This window comes from Amblyraja radiata, chromosome 11 (assembly GCF_010909765.2).
Source record: "Amblyraja radiata isolate CabotCenter1 chromosome 11, sAmbRad1.1.pri, whole genome shotgun sequence".
NCBI classification, from domain to species: Eukaryota; Metazoa; Chordata; class Chondrichthyes; order Rajiformes; family Rajidae; genus Amblyraja; species Amblyraja radiata.
The window spans coordinates 28,657,790-28,678,978 of NC_045966.1; the positions used below are offsets into that span (position 1 = coordinate 28,657,790).

Below are 21,189 nucleotides of genomic sequence, written 5' to 3' on the forward strand. Positions count from 1 at the left end.
CCTTCCCCTGCAACCGCAGAAGATGCAATGCCTGTCGCTATACCTCCTCCCTCGACTCTGTCCAGATACCCCGACAGTCCTTCCAGGTTAGGCAGAGGTTCACTTGCACCTTTTCCAACCTCATCTACTGTATCCGTTATTCAAGATGTGGACTCTTATACATCGGCGAGACCAAACGCAGATTGGGCAATCGTTTTGCGGAACACCTTTGCTCAGCCCACGTGAACCAATCTGATCTCCCGGTTGCTGGACACTTTAATTCTCCTTCCCTTTCCTACACTGACCTTTCTGTCCTTGGTCTCCTCCACTGTCGGAGTGAGGCTAAACACAAATTGGAGGAACAGCATCTCATATTTTGCTTGGTCTGCTTACAGCCCAGTGGTATGAATATTGATTTTGGCTCACTTCCGGTAGCCCCGGCATTCCCTCTCTCTCTATCCCTCCTCCACCCAAGTCACACTAGCTTCTCATTTTCACCCTACAAAGAGCTCACAATGGCCTGTTTCCTTTATCATTGTTACTTTTTTGCATATCTTTCATTCATAGCTCTTTATCTCTCCACATCAAATAGAACAAGTTGTCCAACAACTTTAGGCTGTGCACGCCACACGAAAGAAGAAGATCTCTCCACATCACCCTCTATATCTCTTGTTTCCCTTATCCCTAATCAGTCTGAAGAAGGGTCTCGACCCGAAACGTCACCCATTACTTCTCTTCAGAGATGCTGCCTACTCCAGTCTATCTTCGGTTTAAACCAGTATCTGCAGTTAATTCTTACATATAAAGCTGTTGCTGTTTTAGCGTGTACGCTATTCAATTATTTCAGGGTTCAACAAACTGGACTCAACAAAATGTACCTTGGTACATGTGAGAATAAACAAAATTTTAATTGAACATTACATATAGGTACTGCTGCTTAAGAAAGGATGGAATGAAAAGTAGGGAAATACAGATCAGCTGGCCTGACATCAGTTATGGAGAAATGGAGGATGTTTATGGCAGCTGATGACTCTGGAATCATGGAGACCACAACTAGATTATGGAAAAGGGCTTTCAAGACTGAGACGAGGAAGAATTTCTTTACTCAATGCTGGTGAATCTGCAACACTCTTTCCTGCAGGGTTGTTGAGATTCAGTCATGGACATTATTCAAAGCAGAGGTCATTGTGTTATCAGTCTGATGAATGGTCCCAACCCAAAATGGTGCCTGTCCATATCTTTCCACAGATGTAGCAGTTGCTGGGTTCGTCCAACAGTTTTTTTTTATTGGACAAGATTCCATTAATTTTGAGAGAGAGCGTGGAAAAAGTCTCTTCGGCCCAGCAAGTCCACGCCGACCATCGATCGCCCGTACACTAGTTCTATGCCCTACACACTAGGGGCAATTTACAGAAGCCAATTAACCCATAAGACTGCATGTCTTTGGAATGGACATGAAAGAAATGAAGAGATATGGAGACAGAGGAGGGAAATAGCTCTGAGGTAGAAGATCGGCCATGGTGTAGTTGTGAGCGGTGGAGCAGACTATAAGACCCGGGTGATCTCCTCCTGCTCTCGCTTCTTCTTATGTTATACGTTATGGTGATATCGTGCTACCCTTGACGAGGTCTTTCTTATCCACCTGAGCCCAAAGAAAACTCTCAGCTCAGTGCGCCGTCCTGCCTTAAATCCGCTACTGCTTGACGACGGTTTACTTAAATGTCCTATGTGGCGCTAAATTTGACGATTCATCCCATTCATACCGACCGCTTGTCTGGGCGGCGGCGGAGTGGTGGCTGGGTGGTAGCGGGTCACTTTCCTCGCTGCCCCTCTCTCGTTGCTGCTCTAATGCCGACAGGCAGCAGATGGCAGCATTTGGCCGCTCGCCGTTTCTCCCCCTCCGCTGACATTTTATCAGATTCACTCCAAAGATTTTCTCCCTCTCTCTCTCTCTCTCTCTCTCTCTCTCTCTCTCTCTCTCCCCAGCTCTTTAGTACGGCGATGCCAGCGCTGGCTCGGCGCACAGTAGCCCCGCTCGCACCCGACGGAGGGCTGTGTCCTGCCCGCGGCCGTGCATCTCCCATATGCTTGGGTCACTTGTGGCGAAGGGTGGCTGGCACATTGACCGGAGGTGGTGAGAAGCTGCTGTGAGCAGAGTCAGGACCGTTCAGCGCAACGGTGGGAACGCCCAGCCCGGCTTGTACACTGCCAGCCCTTGACCTTGCCCATCATCCGTTACTGTTGCCCAGGAAGATCCCACCGGCCAGAGATTGGAGCTGGGCGCGAACCATTACCACAGCTCATTTGGAAAATCGGAATCGCAGGGGGGAACTATTATCTGTCATACGTTGGCGAGGCTGTCAGCATCAGGAGCCTTGACACTTGAGAGGTGATCGGCGATCTCGGTGCGGTGGACTGTCCAGAAGGAGAGGCTTGCGCTATGAACACCAGCGGTAAGTGTATCTTTCTGCCCGATCCCACGGCCATTCACTCGACTCGCAGGCAGGTGGGACCTGCCTCAGATGCTGACCTGCCGACTTTAACAAAGAACGCGCAGGCATTTGGAAATAAGACGCACAAATCTCAGATAGCAGCGTTCTTCCTTGAGTGCTTGACTACGGGTTGAGACATTAGATGTCGCTTTGTGTTGTGTTCTTATTGTCTTATTTTTCTAAAAGGCACGGTGTTTGAATTAATGTGTTGCTGGGAATCGACATGCTGTTGAACGGGCAGTGCACACCGAGATTGTACAAACCTGCCAAGGAGCAGGTTGAATGCTTTTTGTTTGCGTGCAAGCAAGAACCATTTCCACATTTTCTGTTGCCCCCTTTCAAATTATTCGCAGCTAAGCTGCTTTACCTTTCAGCCGTTTTCTCTTAACGAGAAAGCATTATTGGCAGCACCGTAGCAGTGCAAACGAAATGTTTTTTCTTCGTATTAAAATTCCCTCTGAGACACGTTCAATAATTGGGGTTCTGTCAAAATTAGAAATCGTCGCTGTGCTTTTGAAATTGCCATAGTTGCGTGCTTCTGTTAAAACAAATTATTTTTTTAACCGTTGAATAACCTTTTACAATAGCTTGCTGGTATTTATCTCGCTTGGATCATTGTATCTGTCCCCACCTTGTTCAGCAATGCACTGCAGTCCTGCGCTGCACTGGACAACATTTATGTCCTGAAATCTTCTCTTACTGCACATGGCTTGAAGGAGGCAGCCTTCATCTACATTCAGTATTAGAAAGGAGAGGCCATTTAGTCGCTCAATACATTCAATGTTTACATGGAATATTGCTGATCACGTTGAGGAATCTGGCTTCGTTCAGTTTGAACAAAGTCAGGATTAAGTCAAAAGAAAAGTTCTTGTCTCTAAAAGCATGCGATTGGAAAGAAGCAAATAGAGGGAGCTAACTCCTCCTGCCACAATGGCCAGAGTATCGTCCTGTCATCATCTATTTCATCAGGTGATGGAGCATACAACTTCATGGCAACACACCCAATCCAGCCACTGGGCCCATATCATCGACTGAGAGAGAGAACGCAAGTGTGTCTGCATAACCCAGCACACAACAGGCACTGATGTCTGTGTTCAAAAGGGAACTGCAGATGCTGGAATATCGAAGGTACACAAAATTGCTGGGGAAACTCAGCGGGTGCAGCAGCATCTATGGAGCGAAGGAAATAGGCGACGTTTCGGGCCGAAACCCTTCTTCAGAGCACTGATGTCTGTTGGGCTGAACACCCCCTGCCAGGTCTGTGATCTCCACCAGCCTTGTTTCAAACAACCTCAGCAAAAGCAATGTTGCCATGAGAAAATCAATGTAAATGACACTACAGATATAGCTCTTTGACAGCCCTCATAGGTACATAACCCTCTCAGTGTCTGCACTGATAACTCTCAGCTACAGAACCCTCTCTGTGTCTGCGCGGTCTGATCTTTCCTGAAGTCCACAATAGTAAACACCTGTGAATAGATTCTTGGCTTCACTGTCAGAAAACCCCAAGGTTGGTTCAACAAGGAGGATAATGAAAAGCTAATTAGCTGCCTATAAAACACATTCCCAATTTGGAAACTCCACTGAGCCTCAAGGAAAAAGGAACAAGTGCTTGAGCACCTGAAGGCTAAGGTTCAACAGAAAGCTCTTGACTGAAGGGACAGGTTATGGGTGGAAAGAGTCCAGGATGTCCAGCAACTCCCTGATAATCACAGACCAACTATGGCCCACCACACTGGGCACGTGGAAGAGAGGAAGAACTTATCAAGCAGAGAGAAACAGTGCACATCTGCTGGAAGAAACAAGGTAAATTACTTTGCAACGTAATTCTGTCTTCAATGATTCTGTTCCACATCAAACTATCCCGTCCAGTCTCTGCATCACCCATGACAACAGAAGTCGAAAGCTCTGTATGTCTGAAAATAAACAAGGCTCAAGAGAAGATGGTATCCTGCACAAGTACTAAAATCATCCTATGTCCCCTCCATTCCACAATCCAAAATCATCCCTATATCTATCATCAGGCTGCATTCTGCCAATAATGTGCACCCTTTCAGCAGAGACAAAGCACCAACATTGCCAACTTGTTCATTGAGAGAATGGATCTTACATTTAACAAGTGCACCCACTCTGGCACAAATGTCATCAACAAGTGCTGGAAAACGTGGACCATTTTCCATACAGTATCTCGGCTACCAATTCTCAATAAAGGCAGAATTAGGGTTTGGCTGTTTGAGGAAACAAAAGTGTTTGAAGATCAAGGCATCAAGCAAAACACACATGTTTACAACTGAACAAAATGACACTGTTCTCCTGGACAATATGAAACATCGCCTGCCTACAGCAGGCAATTCAAAGCACTAGAGAGATGCCATCAATGGGATCTCTGCAAAATCTTTCAAATCCCCATGCAGAATAAGTGAACCAAAGTCAGCATCTTTTCCCAGGCTAACGTGACTACTGCAGACCGTGCCCTAATTACACTTGGCCGTCCCCATGGGCAGAATCACAAAACAAACACTGCAAGCCCCATTATACCAAGACAAAATCAGGTGCTCAAAGTAAATGATCAAGGATGTTCTCAAACCCTCCAAATGTAAGATTCCTATAAATGTTTGAGAATTCTTAGCCCGCGAATGCTCAAAAAGGAGAAGAAGCATTTGAGATGGAATCAAGAACCTCGTCCATTTGGTGGGAGCACAATCGAAGCTCACTATAAATGACAGGAGGAGCCCCATCATGTCCCCAATTATATTACAGCTACATCCAAACCTTGCCACCTCACATCCTACCTCATCTCTTAGTTCAGCATCACCTCCCCTACTTGCGGCATGGCCTTGAAGTTCTCAACATCATCCCAAATTCACCTTTTCTACAGAACTGCTTTCAGGAGGGGGGGGGGGGGGGTTACATTCCAGACTATGATCTCATTTATGTCCAGTGGACTTTATTATTACCCTTGAATCAACTCCACAATTTAATTTCTCTCTCCATGCCTCTGAAATCTTTCTGCGCTATCTCTCTCCACACACCCATTGTGGTCCATGGTGCATGATGCATAGTACCCTCATACTCTGTACTTCTCAGTGACAACATTGTCACAGACATATAGTGAGCGCAATGTAATTGGTGTCATCAAAGTTTAATGTGTTGATAGGCATGGGTATGGAATAGCAGGAAATTTGAGTTCCCCACAAACAGTAGAGGTGCGACAATTTGAAGATTACAGTGGTCAAGAAAATAATGACTTTTGCCACTTTCAGTCAAAGAATGCCAAAAGTTTACAGCTGCTTCTACATAACTGAAAGCCTTTGCCGCATACACAACCATAAATACTAACAGAAAGTAGTCTTTTGAATATCAGATGTTTCCATTTTCGCCCAGTTCCCTTCCAAGATTGCACCTAAGTCGTGCCATGTGTTCTTTGTTTCTTTCAGTGCATTTAATGTATTTTTTCAAAACACCAGTCAAAGAGGTGGCTAAGAAGAGACAACCAAAGCAGTCATTTGCACAGTAGATGATGTATCTTGTTGCATGTGGCAATACATAGCCATAAACATTTCTGTAAACTGCTCATCCTGAAAGATCCATGACAGTTAGCAATATTAGGATTCACTTAGTATTTTATTACTTTACTAATAGCATATGTTATAACCAAAACAGAAATTAAAAAGAAAACTTATCCTTTGTGTATTTGAAATGTTCAAGGTTATCCAATATTTAGAACCAGGGACATGCACTCAATTATGGAATGAATATCAAAGGTTTCAAGTCAGAAGGGAGTAAATTCACTAGACTAAAACACGGATGGGAAAGGGTACATACAGGAATGATGAGGTATTGGAGCTATAGTCTTTGTAACAAAGAAGCAGGGAGGCAATTAAATATTGTGGTTTAAAACTTCAAAGGGAATTTTATGAATAGAGAACTACTATTTCTTTATTTGAGGAAACAATAAGGAAGCTTCAATAATTTGAAGATGCCCTAAAAACTAATAAGTGAAAAGTTGAGAGGAATTATTTTCATGGTGATCTATCATTTTCACAACTTAATTACAATTAAGCATTGTTCCCAGTTAACCAGTTATTGAACAGCACTATTTTAAATACCATTTACAAGGAATGCTTATTAACCACACCAATCTAATTGAAAAATAAGGAATTGGTGCTTTATTTCCACTTTTTTATTCAGATAATGAGTGTTGATGACTCCATTGTCTTTAGAAGTTGGGAAAAGATGTAATAGCATCTGCAGGAAATTTTCATATGAATTAGCCTAGATTTACAGCCACACCAAAGATAGATACGAAAGGCTGTAGTAACTCAGCGGGTGAGGTAGCATCTCTGGAGGAAAGGAATTGGTAACGTTTCGGGTCGAGACCATTCTTCAGACTGAGAACCGGGGAGAGGGAACCGAGAGATATGAAAAGGTACACAGAACAAATTAATGAAAGATATGCAAACAAAGATCAAAGTCAGCAACGATGATCAAGGAAAGGTGGAGCCCACAATGGTTCATTGTTGGCTGTGGAGAATGTGATACAAACAGTGAAACGCAGCGGGACAACAGTGAAACTAGTATGATGAATAGGGTGGGGGAGAGATGAGGAGAGAGGGGATGCAAGGGTTACCTGAAGTTAGAGAAATCTCTATTCATGCCATTGTGTTGTAAGCGAAATATGGGGTACTGTTCCTCCAATTTGTGTTTTCCCTCACTCTGACAGTGGAGGAGGCCCAGGACAAAAAGGTCAGTATGATAATGGGAAGGGAAGTTCAAATGTTTGGCAACCGAGAGATCACGTAGGTGAAGGCGGACTCCGCAAAGTTATTCAGCGAACCGGATGCACAGTCTGGACTTGGTCTCGCTGATATATAGGTGTCTACACCTGGAACAGCGGATGCAGTAGATGAGGTTGGAGAAGGTGCAAGTGAACCTCTGCCACACTGTTGTGACTGGGGGAAAGGGGAATAAGAGTAGAGTTGTGCGGTACCAAGGAGACATGTTTGAGGACCTCATCTATGATAGAAGAGGGGAGCCCCCTTTTCCTTAAGAATGAGAACTGGTTAGGGATAAGGGAAACGAGAGATATAGACGATGATGTAGAGAGATAAAGAACAATTAATAAAAGATATGCAAAAAGTAGCGATGGTAAAGGAAACAGGCCATTGTTAGCTGTTTGTTGGGTGAAAATGAGAAGCTAGTGTGACGTGGTTGGGGGAGGGATAGAGCGAGGGGGAATGCCGGGGCTACTTGAAATGAGAGAAATCAATCATCAATGAAGAAGGGTCTTGACCTGAAATGTCACCCATTCCTTCTCTCCGGAGATGCTGCCTGTTCCGCTGAGTATGAAATGCTGTTCCTCCAATTTGCTTTTAGCCTCACTTTGACAATGGAGAAGACCTAGAACAGAAAGGTCTCAGTGGGAATGGGAAGGAGAATTAAAGTGTTTAGCAACCAGGAATTCAGGTAGGTTCAGGCGGGCTGAGCAAAGGTGTTCAGCAAAACGATCGCCCAGTCTAGGTTTGGTCTCACCGATGTATAAGAGTTCACATCTTAAACAACGGATACAGTAGATGAGGTTGGAGGAGGTGCAAGTGAACCCCTGCCTACCCTGAAAGGATTGTCGTGGTCCCTGGACAGAGTCGAGGGAGGAGGAATAGTGACAGGTGTTGCATCTTCTGCGGTTGCTGGGGAAGGTACCTGGGGAGGGGTGGTTTGGGTGGGAAGGGATGAGTTAACCACGGAGTTGCGGTGGGAACGATCTCTGCAGAAGGAGGAAAGGGGTGGAGATGGAAAATGTGGCTAGTGGTGGGATCCCGTTGCAGGAGGTGGAAATTTTAGAGAATTATTTGTTGTATGCAACGGCTGATGGGGTGGAAGTTAAGGTCAAGGAGGATTCTGTCTCTGTTGCGACTAGGGGGATGGAGAGCAGTACTGGTATGGAACACCTCATCTTGGGTGCAGATGCAGTGCAGAGGGAGGAATTGGGAGTAGGGGATAGATTCTTTGTAGGAGGCAAGGTCGCAAGAAGTGTAGTCCAGATAGTTAATGGGAGTCATTTTACAGACATGGTGTCCAACTCATGATATCTGATAATGTTAATAGATTCCATGCTTAGTTAAAGGAAAATGCTTAAAAAAATCATAAGGATATAAAAAACCTTAAGGATAATTTGTAATTCTAAAATAACATGGTTCAGACGAAAACATTGATGTCGAGTCTCCACTTGATTACTATATACCATCAGTGCAGTCCCTGAAGAATTGACCACATTGGCAAAAAACTAAATCAGGGAGTTTAAATGCAAATGAGTTACACCCCGAACCACTTACTGTTAAGTTTGATGTAATCTTTGATGTTGGTTCATGATTCACTGCGCGCCCTGCCCGCAAAATTATTCTTATGCCCAAGTCCACAAAGTGAGATTCCGTTCATTGTGGCTCCTTGAAAAACTTCAGATTATATGCATTTTCCTGCTTTCATAACTATTGCTTATTTCCTATCATATGATATCTCATTCATTAAGAAAATGACATATCCTTTTAATCTATTAAATAGTTGAACATAAGTCTTAAATCATCGTGTGTGGTTTTTCATCAGGTTAGTCACCGATGGAACATAAAACTCCTTTGTTAAAATGTTCAAAATTTGCAAACAAACTTTTCTAGTTATATTCATAAAACTGAAATGTTAATTTTGTCCTATGTAGTTGCTGACAATTTTTGATAATCCTAATCCGATATTTGAGCGCGATATAGATTCAGGTCATATATCTGTCACATCCCACATTCAGGGGCGGCATAGTGGCGCAGCAGTAGAGTTGCTGCCTTACAGCCCCAGAGACCTGGGTTCGATCCTGATTATGAGTGTTGTCTGTATGGAGTTTGTACGTTCTCCCTGTGACTGTGTAGGTTTTCTCCAGGTGCTCCGGTTTCCTCCCACACTGTAAATTGTTCTTAGTGTGTAGGATGGTGCTCATGTACGGTGTGATTGCTGGTCGACGTGGACTTGGTGGGCCGAAGGGCCTGTTTCTGTGTTGTATGCCTAAAGTCTAAAGTTACCGCTTTCAATGTAAGAAACGTTTTTTGATTAAAACAAAAAATGATTACCTTCTCTTCTCTGATTACCTTCTCTACCTTACCTACCCTTCACACGGGATTAACTGCCTCAGTTGGTTCCAAATTTATAGATATTTTCCAATAATTCCTGCATATAAAATTGGGCAATTATAAATGTAAGAAGATCAGCTGAACACAAAAAGCTGGAGTAACACAGCTGGTCAGGCAGCATTTCTAGAGAAAAGGGATAGGTGACGTTTCGGGTCGAGAAAGGGTCTCGACCCGAAACATCATCTATTCCTTTTCTCTAGAAATGCTGGCTGACCCGCTGAGCTACTCCAGCGTTTTGGTTTAAACCAGCATCTGCAGTTCCTTCCTACACAGATCAGCTGGACAAGTGGGTTGAGGAGCGCCTCACGGAGTTTAACGTAGATAAGTGCAAGGGGCTGCATTTTTGGAAGTCAAATGAGTGCCTGATCATCACAGTGAATGACATGCCCTGGGAAGTGTTGTAGAGCAGGATTTAGGAGCACAGGTACACAGTTTGTTGAACATTACAATACGGGTGGTGGTTAGGGTGGTCAAGAAGACTTTCGGTATATTGAGTCATCAGTCATCGTACAGAGTATAGAATGTGGGATGTTATAATTATACAAAACATTGGTGAGGCCGCATTTGAAGTATTGTGTTCAGTTTTGGTCACTGCTATAAGAAGGATGTTTCCTGCAAAACATCTCCTTATTCCTTGCAGTGCAGGAGTTTGAGGGATGATCTTATAGAAGTGTATACAATAATGAAGGGTGTAAAATAATAATAGCATAAATGCACAGAATCTCTTACCCAGAGTAGCAGAATCAAGAACCAGGTGACAATGGGTTACAGTGTGAGTGGAAAGATGTAATTAGAACCTGAATTTTTCACATTTTTCACACAAAGAATGATGGGTATATGGAACAAACTGTTAGTTGACATAGTTGAGGTAGTTACGATAACAACATTCAAAATACATTTGGAGAGGTACATGGACACAAAAAGGTTTATATGGGCCAAATACAGCCAGGTGGGATTAACATATATGGGGCATATTGTTTGTCATTGGCAAGTTGACCCGAAGGGCCTGTTTCCATGAAGTTTGACTCTAAATATGACTGTGACTAGTGGTGGGCCTCACAATTCGCTGCTGGGCCCGTTACTGTTTGTCATCTATATCAATTATTTGGATGGGAACATACAAGGCAAGATTAGCAAGTTTGCTGATGATACAAAAGTAGGTGGTTTTATAGATAGTGAAGATGGTTGTGAAAAATTACAGCAGGATCTTGATCTATTGGCCAGGTGGGCTGAGGAATGGCTGATGGAATTTAATACAGAGAAATGTAAGGTGTTGTGTTTTGGGAAGTCTAACATGGGCAGGACCTACACACGGAGTGCAGGTGCATGGTTCATTGAATTTGGAATCGCAGGTAGATAGGGTAGTCAAAAAGGCTTTTGGCACATTGGCCTTCATCAGACAGAGTATTGAGTACAGAAGTTGGGAGGTTATGTTGCAGTTGTATAAGACATTGGTGAGGTCGCATTTAGTATTCTGTTCAGTTTTGGGCACCATGTTATAGGAAAGATCTAGTCAAGCTGGAAAGGGTACAGAGAAGATTTACGAGGATGTTACCAGGCCTAGAGGGTCTAAGCTATAGGGAGAGGTTGAGTAGGCTGGGACTCTATTCCTTGGAGTGCAGGAGTATGAGAGGTGATCTTATAGAGGTGTATAAAATCATGAGAGGAATAAATCGGGTAGATGCACAGTCTCAAGCCAGAGTAGGTGGATCAAGGATCAGAGGACATACTGTAGGTTTAAGGTAAAGGGGAAAATATTGAACAGGAATCTAAGGGGCAACTTTTTCACACAAAGTGTGGTGGGTGTATGGAACAAGATGCCAGAGGAGGTAGTTGAGGCAGGGACTATCTCAACGTTTAAGAAATAGTTAGACAGGTACATGGAAAGGACAGGTTTGGAGGGATATGGACCAAACATGGGCAGATGGGACGTGTAGTTGGGGCACGTTTGCTGGAGTGGGCAAGTTGGGCTGAAGGGCCTGTTTCTAGGCTGTATCACTCTATGTATTTGTATACACACACTCCAAGATATTATGCTAATATGTGAAGAAACATGCTCAAAATAAGGTCCTTAACCTCTGTGGAATCATGATGGGAGAAAACTGGATAATTTCCTGTTTGGTTTTATCAAGTCTGTATACCTAGAAATTCCAATCCTCCCAGTCAAGCTAACTCTGCTCTTGATTGTGAATGCATGTTGCGCTACACCTCAGAAATTCACTCTGGGTAAACAAACAAAGACCTTGAAGTTGGTCACAACAGTGCAAAATTGGAATCTGATTGAGCACAGATTTAGATGGACGATCGCTTTGACCTTTTACTTTGCTCTGCCCGATTCTTGCTTTTCTTCCTTCTTAGTTTAAATAAAATAAAATTTGACAGTACCCTGTAGCAACTGTTTCAGCACTTTTCATTCCAGTCCTTGGGTAGGTATTTTCTGTAGCTCAACCTGTGTTTCCAGTCAGGTTGGTAGTGATAATGAAACCTTTGACAGCTGCATGATCCATCTACTCTCTGCTTACTGCTCTTGCATTGTTGACAAGTATTGTATCATGTGTTCCTTTAGGAGCTGTACCAAGTAAAACAAAATTAAAAGCCCTATCAAAGAAGACACAAATTTTAGTTATGATGACTTGAAAATAAGTTACTTCATTTTTCACAACTTATTTGACTAATTGTAAATACTTATTTTTCAAGTGGTCATACTTGTCATCACAGGTTTGGTAGTGATGTAATTAATTGTAAACACAACCTTTAATGCTTATAAATGGAAATGATTCTACTTGAATGGATGTGGTGCATTATTTAACCTTGAAACAGTTGTGATCTCTTAATAGGGAGAAAAATCATTACATTTGACAATAAAATACTCAACAGGTTATAACTTATAAAACAAACACTGCAGAGGCAAGCTGACCAACTTGTTTGACAAGACCTGCCTTCCTGGCATATGTAGCAACTACTATTGTTTTTTTTGCATTTGAATCACTGCTCCCAGACTTATCATTGCCAGGAAACTATAATCTATTTTTGCATTTTACAATCATTTATGGTGCTTTGAAAATTCATCAACATAGATCAGGCAAGAAATAAAAATTTTAACAAAAATGTTAATGTGCATTGATATCATAGAAGAAATTCTTCTTTGGTCCCTTGCGAAAAATGTGCAAATATTAGGAGGTGGTTTGGTTCTCTTTTCATTAGCATCCATTGTATGATATGAGTTAACTTAGTACTGTTATCTATGCACATTTTTTATGGTAGCAACTAAATAAATTAATTTCAAGGTAATTTCAATGTAGGAAAATGTGCCGCATCAGTGTTAAGAGACAAATATTGTCACTGAGCCACTTAGATATTCATGCAGATGTCTTAAAGAAGCTGCACAGGTCAATGTTGAAGAGGAACGTAAAGGAAGCTGGCTGGATACAGAAACAAAGAGGTTTAGGAGCAGAGCCCAGACATTTAACAGATAAAGGCATGAGTGCCAGCTAAAGGGAAAAGAACTTAAGGAATTTCAACAGGCCTAATCCAGAAGAACTCACAACTCTCAGTAGGTTACAGTAGCTTAGAAAAGATTACAGAGAATGGGAGGAGAGAGCCATTGGAGGGATTTGAGAATAAGGATAAGAATTTCAGTAACACTTGTGCCAGTCAATGGAAAAGGCCAAGAAAGATAATTATGAAAATGCTGAATTTTTAAAGAAACCAAACTAGATATGGAAATAATTCCCAGATTGCAAAACAATTGGAAAATTGAAATTTTAAATGTGCACCATAAAATTATAATAAACAATGGTAGACTTTTCTTAACTGAGTTTACCTGAAGACCACCAATGATTTAGGTGGAAGTACATGAATAGATTGCAATGTTTCATTGTCACTTGCAGATAGGCTGTGTCTGAGTATTGCTGCCAGTTATACTCAGCTCTGCACAATGAATAGATTGTTGTAGAGCCAAGCATAACAGGTAACTCATAATCACAGGTGTGTGACACCAGGGACCAAAGACTAATTTCTCCTTCACTACATCAATGTGTGTTGTTATTGAATATCTGGTGTTACCACAGTATTTTATAGTCAAATGTGCTCTAGCACATTTTGACTATAAAATACTGTGGTAATACTGTTGATTTGGACCAGTTAGCATGGAAGTTGTGTTCAGTGTGTCAATTTGGCAGTGTTCAGTGTGTCAGAAACCAGAGATCATTCCTGAACTACTACCTACCTCATTGGTGGCACTCGGACTATCCTTGACCGGACTTTGCTGGCATAAGTTCTTTCCGCTGACTGGATAACACGCAACAAAAGCTTTTCACTGTACCCCAGTACACGTGACAATAAACTAAACTGAGTTTAAACAAGGAAAAATTATTTTCAACTTCCCCCTTTTGGGATTTATTTTTGAACAAAATCTTTAGACTCTGGTGGAAATGGAATACTTAATGGGTTGGAATTTACTGTAAAAATAACAGTGGGTCACAATGCTAGTCAACAAAAATAGAGAGAGTAGTCAACAAAATAGAGAGAGTACAGAGGAGATTTACTAGAATGTTGCCTGGGTTTCAGCAACTAAGTTACAGAGAAAGGTTGAACAAGTTAGGGCTTTATTCTTTGGAGCGCAGAAGGTTAAGTGGGGACTTGATAGAGGTTTTTAAAATGATGAGAGGGATAGACAGAGTTGACGTGGAAAAGCTTTTCCCACTGAGAGTAGGGAAGATTCAAACAAGGGGACATGACTTGAGAATTAAGGGACTGAAGTTTAGGGGTAACATGAGGGGGAACTTCTTTACTCAGAGAGTGGTAGCTGTGTGGAATGAGCTTCCAGTGAAGGTGGTGGAGGCAGGTTCGTTTTTATCATTTAAAAATAAATTGGATAGTTATATGGATGGGAAAGGAATGGAGGGTTATGGTCTGAGCGCAGGTATATGGGACTAGGGGAGATTATGTGTTCGGCACGGACTAGAAGGGTCGAGATGGCCTGTTTCCGTGCTGTAATTGTTATATGTTATATGGTTATATTAGGCATTTTTGTGCAAATTGGATTGTAACTTCTGATAATCCACATAAACCAAAGTAAAACTTCTGAAGTCCACTGCAGTCTCCATGGTTGGGGAATGGCATTTCACCAACTGACGTACCAGTTAAGTGTACTGAATAACTTCAAGTTCTTGTCTTATCCCAAATAAACAAAGTCAATGTAAAATGTTGAAGTTTGTTCATCCTAATCCAAGTACCCATTTAATAACATGGAAAGGCTTGCCCATTGCCAAGCAATATGTTTGGTACAGAGTGAATTCTCATTCCCTCAGCATTCCACTAATTTGTTGGAGAATTTAAGAACTATTTGCTTTATTTTTTTCTTTTCATAGAGTCATAAAGTCATAGGATGATACAGTGTGGAAACAATCCCTTCGGCCCAACTTGCCCACACCAGCCAACATGTCCCAGCTACACTAGTCCCACCTGCATGCATTTGGTCCACATCCCTCCAAACCTGTCCTATCCATTTGCCTGTCTAAATGTTTCTTAAACGATGGGTCAGTCCCGGCCTCAACAACCTCCTCTGGCAGCTTATTCCATATACCCACTACCCATTGTGTGAAAAAGTCACTCCTCAGATTCCTATTAAATCTTTTCCCCTTCACCTTAAACCTATTTCCTCTTCAGTTTACCTCTCTCATTGCTGATTCTCATGCCAACAGTAAGAGTCATCCATTTATCAACATTATTTATTTTTTTTAAATTATTTTTATTAGAAGTACGGTAAATTACAATAACACACAACACATATATCTTAATACATTTTTTGTACCGCTTCATTTTTTTTTTTTAGCTTTAAGAAAAAGATAGAAGTAAGGAAAGTAAAGAAGGTGCGCAAGAGTCGTGAAGTGCAAGAGAGTGTTGGGAAAAGAAAGCCCCTTAGAAAAGAAGTTAGAGTAGGAAGTAAAGTAAGAAAGTAGACCCTAGAAAAGAAAGAAAAAGAAAGTAAGGACAATCGCTCTATTATAACATTAAACTCCGCAGAAAGACTACCAACCAAGTCTGTTTTTGTTGTTTTACCTCCCATTGCCAGGTCCTGATACCATTTATTTATTTATTTATTTATTTTTAAAATTACTATTGCACCTCATGCTTGTAATAGGTCCATAAACGTAGACCACGTCTTTTGGAATTGGTTTGCTTTACCTGCTAAGAGGAATCTCATCTCTTCCAGATGTAATGTTTCAAACATATTTGATGTCCACATTTTTATTGTTGGTGAGGGCGCATTTTTCCAGAATTTAAGTATGAGCTTTTTTCCCATTATTAGCCCGTAATTGAGTAAATTCTTCTGATACACGTTTAATTCAGGGATACCTTCCGATATCCCAAAAATGATCCATTCTGGTTTTGGTACCAGTTTTATTTTAATTAATTTTGAAAAAATATCAAATATTCCATGCCAGAATTTTTGGATTTTTGTACAAAAAACAAAAGAATGCGCTATGGTAGCTTCTTGACACAGACATTTATCACAGATTGGTGAAACATTAGGAAAGATTTTATTTAATTTAGTTTTTGAATAATATAGTCTATGTAATGTTTTGAATTGGATAAGGGTATGTCGTACATTGATCGAGCATTTATGCACCTGTAGTAAATGATTATCCCAGCTCTCTTTTGAAATTTTTATAGCTAATTCTTGTTCCCAGTCTCTTCTAATTCCATCTGTTGTGGGTATTTCTATGTTTAAAATGATATTATATAAGTACGATATTAAATTAGCTGATTCCGCCTTTGTCTTCATTGCTTCATCCAGTAAGTCGGAAGGCATATTATGATAGTCTTTTGTGTATTTTTTCAAATAATCACAAATTTGAAGATATTTAAAATATTGGTTATTTTTCAAATTATATTTCAGTTGTAGTTGTTGAAATGATAGTAATTTTCCCACTTCATACAGATCTTCGAGCGTTTTGATTCCCATTCTTTCCCATTGTATAAATGATTTGTCTATGATTGATGGTTTAAACGATGGGTTATTGGCTATTGGTATTGAGAGAGATAGGTTTCTTAATTTTAGATTCTGTTTTATTTGTTTCCATGTTCTAATTGTGCTATGTATAATTGGGTTTTTATTATAATTTTTATTATTTAGATTTATTGGTGAGAGGATAATCGCTCCTATATTACTCGGGGAGCAGTCCCCTTTTTCCATTACAATCCAGTCCGCCTGCTGGGCAGAATTGTCCAGCAGGTGAATCATATTTTTAATATTTACTGCCCAATTATAATACATAAAGTTAGGGAGCGCTAGACCCCCCCCACTCTTTTCGTTTATTAAGGTGTGTTCTTTGTATTCTATGGGGTTCTTGTCTTATCCCAAATAAACAAAGTCAATGTAAAATGTTGAAGTTTGTTCATCCTAATCCAAGTACCCATTTAATAACATGGAAAGGCTTGCCCATTGCCAAGCAATATCTTTGGTACAGAGTGAATTCTCATTCCCTCAGCATTCCACTAATTTGTTGGAGAATTTAAGAACTATTTGCTTTATTTTTTTCTTTTCATAGAGTCATAAAGTCATAGGATGATACAGTGTGGAAACAATCCCTTCGGCCCAACTTGCCCACACCAGCCAACATGTCCCAGCTACACTAGTCCCACCTGCATGCATTTGGTCCACATCCCTCCAAACCTGTCCTGTCCATTTGCCTGTCTAAATGTTTCTTAAACGATGGGTCAGTCCCGGCCTCAACAACCTCCTCTGGCAGCTTATTCCATATACCCACTACCCATTGTGTGAAATAGTCACTCCTCAGATTCCTATTAAATCTTTTCCCCTTCACCTTAAACCTATTTCCTCTTCAGTTTACCTCTCTCATTGCTGATTCTCATGCCAACAGTAACAGTCATCCATTTATCAACATTATATCTATAACTTTAACATTTCTGCTGTGATTTTCATTAAGACTTGGGACTTGAAAAGTAGTCCAATAGTCATCTCATTCCACGTCTGTGTATGCCATTGAAAATTGCTCAGGAACTAGATTTGGAAAAAGTGAAAATTACGTGAGTTCGGGGGTAAACCATGGCATCATAAAATGACACAAAAACGAGGCTATTTAAACCCTCATGACTGTATTAACACAAGATATCCAATTAGTAGCATTGCATTGTTTCTTCTATGTAGCCATAGGAAATACGTTTTTTTTCCTTGATTTTTACAGAAGTACACTATCTTAATACATTATAATGATTCCTTTGCACAATATTTAGCCAGGGATGGAATTAAGTCAAGAGTGTTTTATTGACATATGTCCCAGATAGAACAATGAAATTTTACTTGCTGCAGCACAACAAAATATGTAAACGTGGTACATTGTAAACAATATATTAAAAGAGAGAGAAAAAGTTCAATGTGTGTGTATATATATACACATACTTCCAAGTGCCATCTTGTTTGACAATCCTCTTTGACATACTAAATCTCCTTAATCTTCACAGGAAGTAGAGGCATTGATGTGCTTTATTTATAATTACACCAGTATGCTACATCCAGGAAAGATCTTCGGAAATATGCATGCCCAGGAATTTGAAGGTTTTGACTCTCTCCATCATCATCCCGTTGATATAAACAGTATTGTGGATCCTCATCCTTCCTCTTCCAAAGTCCACAATCAGTTCATTAGTTTTACTGATATTGAGAGCCAAGTTGTTGTGCTGGCACCATTTGGTCAATCGGTCAATCTCACTTCTATACTCTGACTCATCACCATCTGTAGTTCGTTCAACAACGGTGGTGTCGTCGGCAAACTTGAAGATGGAGTTCGCACTATGTCTGGCTACACAGTCATGAGTATAGAGTGAGTATAGCAGATGGCTGAGCACGCAGCCTTGAGGTGCTCCCATACTGATTGTTAATGAGTGCATAGAGAAACTGAACTTTCATCCTGCTGTGTTCACATCAACCATCAAACACCCACTTTACACAAATTATACTCTTGCTCATTTTATCACTTCTTCATTCCTATCAACTACTCCCTGATTCTACAACTCATTTACACACTGGTCACAATTTTTACAGTGTACAATTAATCTGCCAGCCTGCATGCCTTCACGATGTGGGTGGAAATTAAAGCAACCAAACGATGCACAGAGAAATCTTTTATTTGATACATAATTCTCACAGTTCTCTTTGTTCCTCATTGCTCTCTTTTGGAACTGATGACTGTCAAATATTTCTCTGACTTTTAATACCTCTAATGGTTTAATGGATTGTTCATTAAAAAATATCCTTTAGTGTTTCTTACTTCTTAATTGCAGGAAAAAGTTACTTGAGAGATTATTAGTGCAGGTAGGCCTGACAAAATAAATAATGAATGCCGAAATCAATACTATGTTCAGAATACAAAGTAGTAGCTTTCAGTTTCCTCAACTCTTACAAATAACAAGGTATTCAACTGCTTTCCGAAAAATTAAAGATGTGGCAGTAAAAAAATAGCAAAATACATAACTGATTCAAGTGTCTCTACGATGCAATAAATAACTACACAAAGATAATGAAAATATGCGAAAAGGGCAAAAAATGTTAATAAAGATATCAAAACAAGGAGAGAAGCAGACCTATACAACCTGAAAGATTAGATCTCAACTACAAATTGTCTAGACATAAAAATGACAAAAACTTCAGCTCAAACCTATCATTGCAAGTTTTATAAAAGATGAAATTCAAAGATAGTTGTTACTTCAATTCAGCAACAAAAATAAGAAAAACTGTAATTATTTCAAAACTTTCAGGGTAGATTTATGAATATATATAATTCATTCAATCTTCACTCTATTATTAGATAACAAAAGTGAGACCAGCTTGATACTTCCAATGATGAATTTATAGAAATTCCTGCTGATTTTGTTTGGCAAAACTACACATTGCTTTTGATCATAGTCTTAAAAGAGCCACCCAACTGCTTGTCCAACATTATTAAACATTTTTTGCTGAATTTTCAAGACCGAAGAAAGGGTTCCCCCATGAAAATGTATTCATTGGAGTTGTGTGAATCAACAGACATAAGTCCTTTATTGCCTCAGAATATTTGAGCTCACATGTTATTATAGAACATAGACCATTATAGCACAAGGCCAGGCCCTTCAGCCCACAATGTCTGTGCCAAACAGTTTGAATATACTTGCACCATTTGACCAGGGTGAGCACAGAATCTATTCCAATGTCTCTCCCTCCACCCACACTTCCAATTGGTCAGTGCAGTAGCCGATTTCCATTGTAATCTTTCCAGTCAGAGACAAAAATTAATAATAGCAATGGCTTCTCTTCCACTGCAACCACCATTAACTCTGGGGCTCACAAGGATCTGCCTTTAACACTTTCCTTTTGCTAATCAACATGCTGCCTCATGGTAGTCAGGGAATACAGTTCCACAGGTATATTGATGTCCCCAGTTGAACCAAAATGGATTCTGTCTTGACCCTCCTCTCTTCTTTGTCTTTCTGCTCATCGAACTCCCTCCGAGAGTCATTCATACAGCATGGAAGCATGTCCTTTAGCCCACTGAGTTCATGCCACCCATAGATTACCCTTTTTATCAGTTCAATTTTTCTCACATTCAGACCACATTCAAACCAACCCAGATCCCACAACTACTACGATACTCATCTACAGATTAGGGACAATTTGCTGTGGCTAGTTACTCTACTGACCAACATGTCTTTGGCATGTGAGAGAAATTGTTAAGAGAAAAATTGTAAGGATTTGTTTTTCTTTTAAGGAACAAGTTATATACTTTTTTAAAATTCTAATTTATCAACTAACAATCTATCTTTACAGTAGGTAGACAAAAGTGCTGGAGAAATTCAACGGGTGCAGCAGCATCTATGGGGCGAAGGAAATAGGCAAGTTTTGTGAGTCTGAAGGATGAAACAAAAACATCATCTACTTCCAGTGGCACAGCATATATTTGCTCTGATAAACCTTGACACTTAGAAGACCTCTATTGATCTTCAGATACTGTACTGTATATTGATTCACAAGAATCTTTCAAACTAGAAGATTGTATGTTCTTAGTCAAAGGACAAGTTGGTGTTTCTTGATTTCATGTGGAGCTTCATTCTAATAGTAAGGAGGCTGAGGAAAGAGAAGTGGGAATGAGTATATGACGTATAATCACATTTCTGGTAATACGTCAATCAAAAGATTGAGCTTATGCTTATAGATTGGATTCTGCAACGTACTGGTAGTTGTCAACTGCACACATGGCCTCCCCTGTGTAGTGTAGGTTGCATTGTTGACTGTGTATACAGTATATTAAAGTATATCAGTGAGAAAGGGAATGAAAGGACAGGCAGTATATCAAGGGTAATGATAGTGCTGCTGACCAAAGCTTGAATTAAGAGATTTAAGGAGCATCTATAAAATGAGGGGTGGGGTGGGGGGGAGGAGCTAGAAAGAGGTAATGGAGCGGAATGTGTAAGTTCAGAGCCAGGCTAAGGGGAGACATTACTAATTTGTCCCAGTGGGCTAGGAACAGGGAGAAATGTGGGCACAGTTG

General features: G+C 40.6%; 1 protein-coding gene across 13 annotated transcripts in view; it reads left to right on the plus strand.

The window, feature by feature from the left end:
- Positions 1 to 1,876: 1,876 nt before the first annotated feature.
- Positions 1,877 to 21,189, plus strand: part of ablim3 (actin binding LIM protein family member 3) — a 248,001-nt gene continuing 228,688 nt past the window's right edge. For 3 of the 13 annotated variants that reach the window (XM_033029605.1, XM_033029606.1, XM_033029610.1), the window contains exon 1: positions 1,881 to 2,432. In XM_033029605.1, the coding sequence (XP_032885496.1) occupies positions 2,420 to 2,432 (13 nt within the window). In that variant the 5' untranslated portion in view covers positions 1,881 to 2,419. Of the gene's footprint in view, positions 2,433 to 21,189 lie in introns of all 13 variants that reach the window. The other 10 variants (XM_033029602.1, XM_033029604.1, XM_033029599.1 and 7 more) reach the window with 7 other exon arrangements.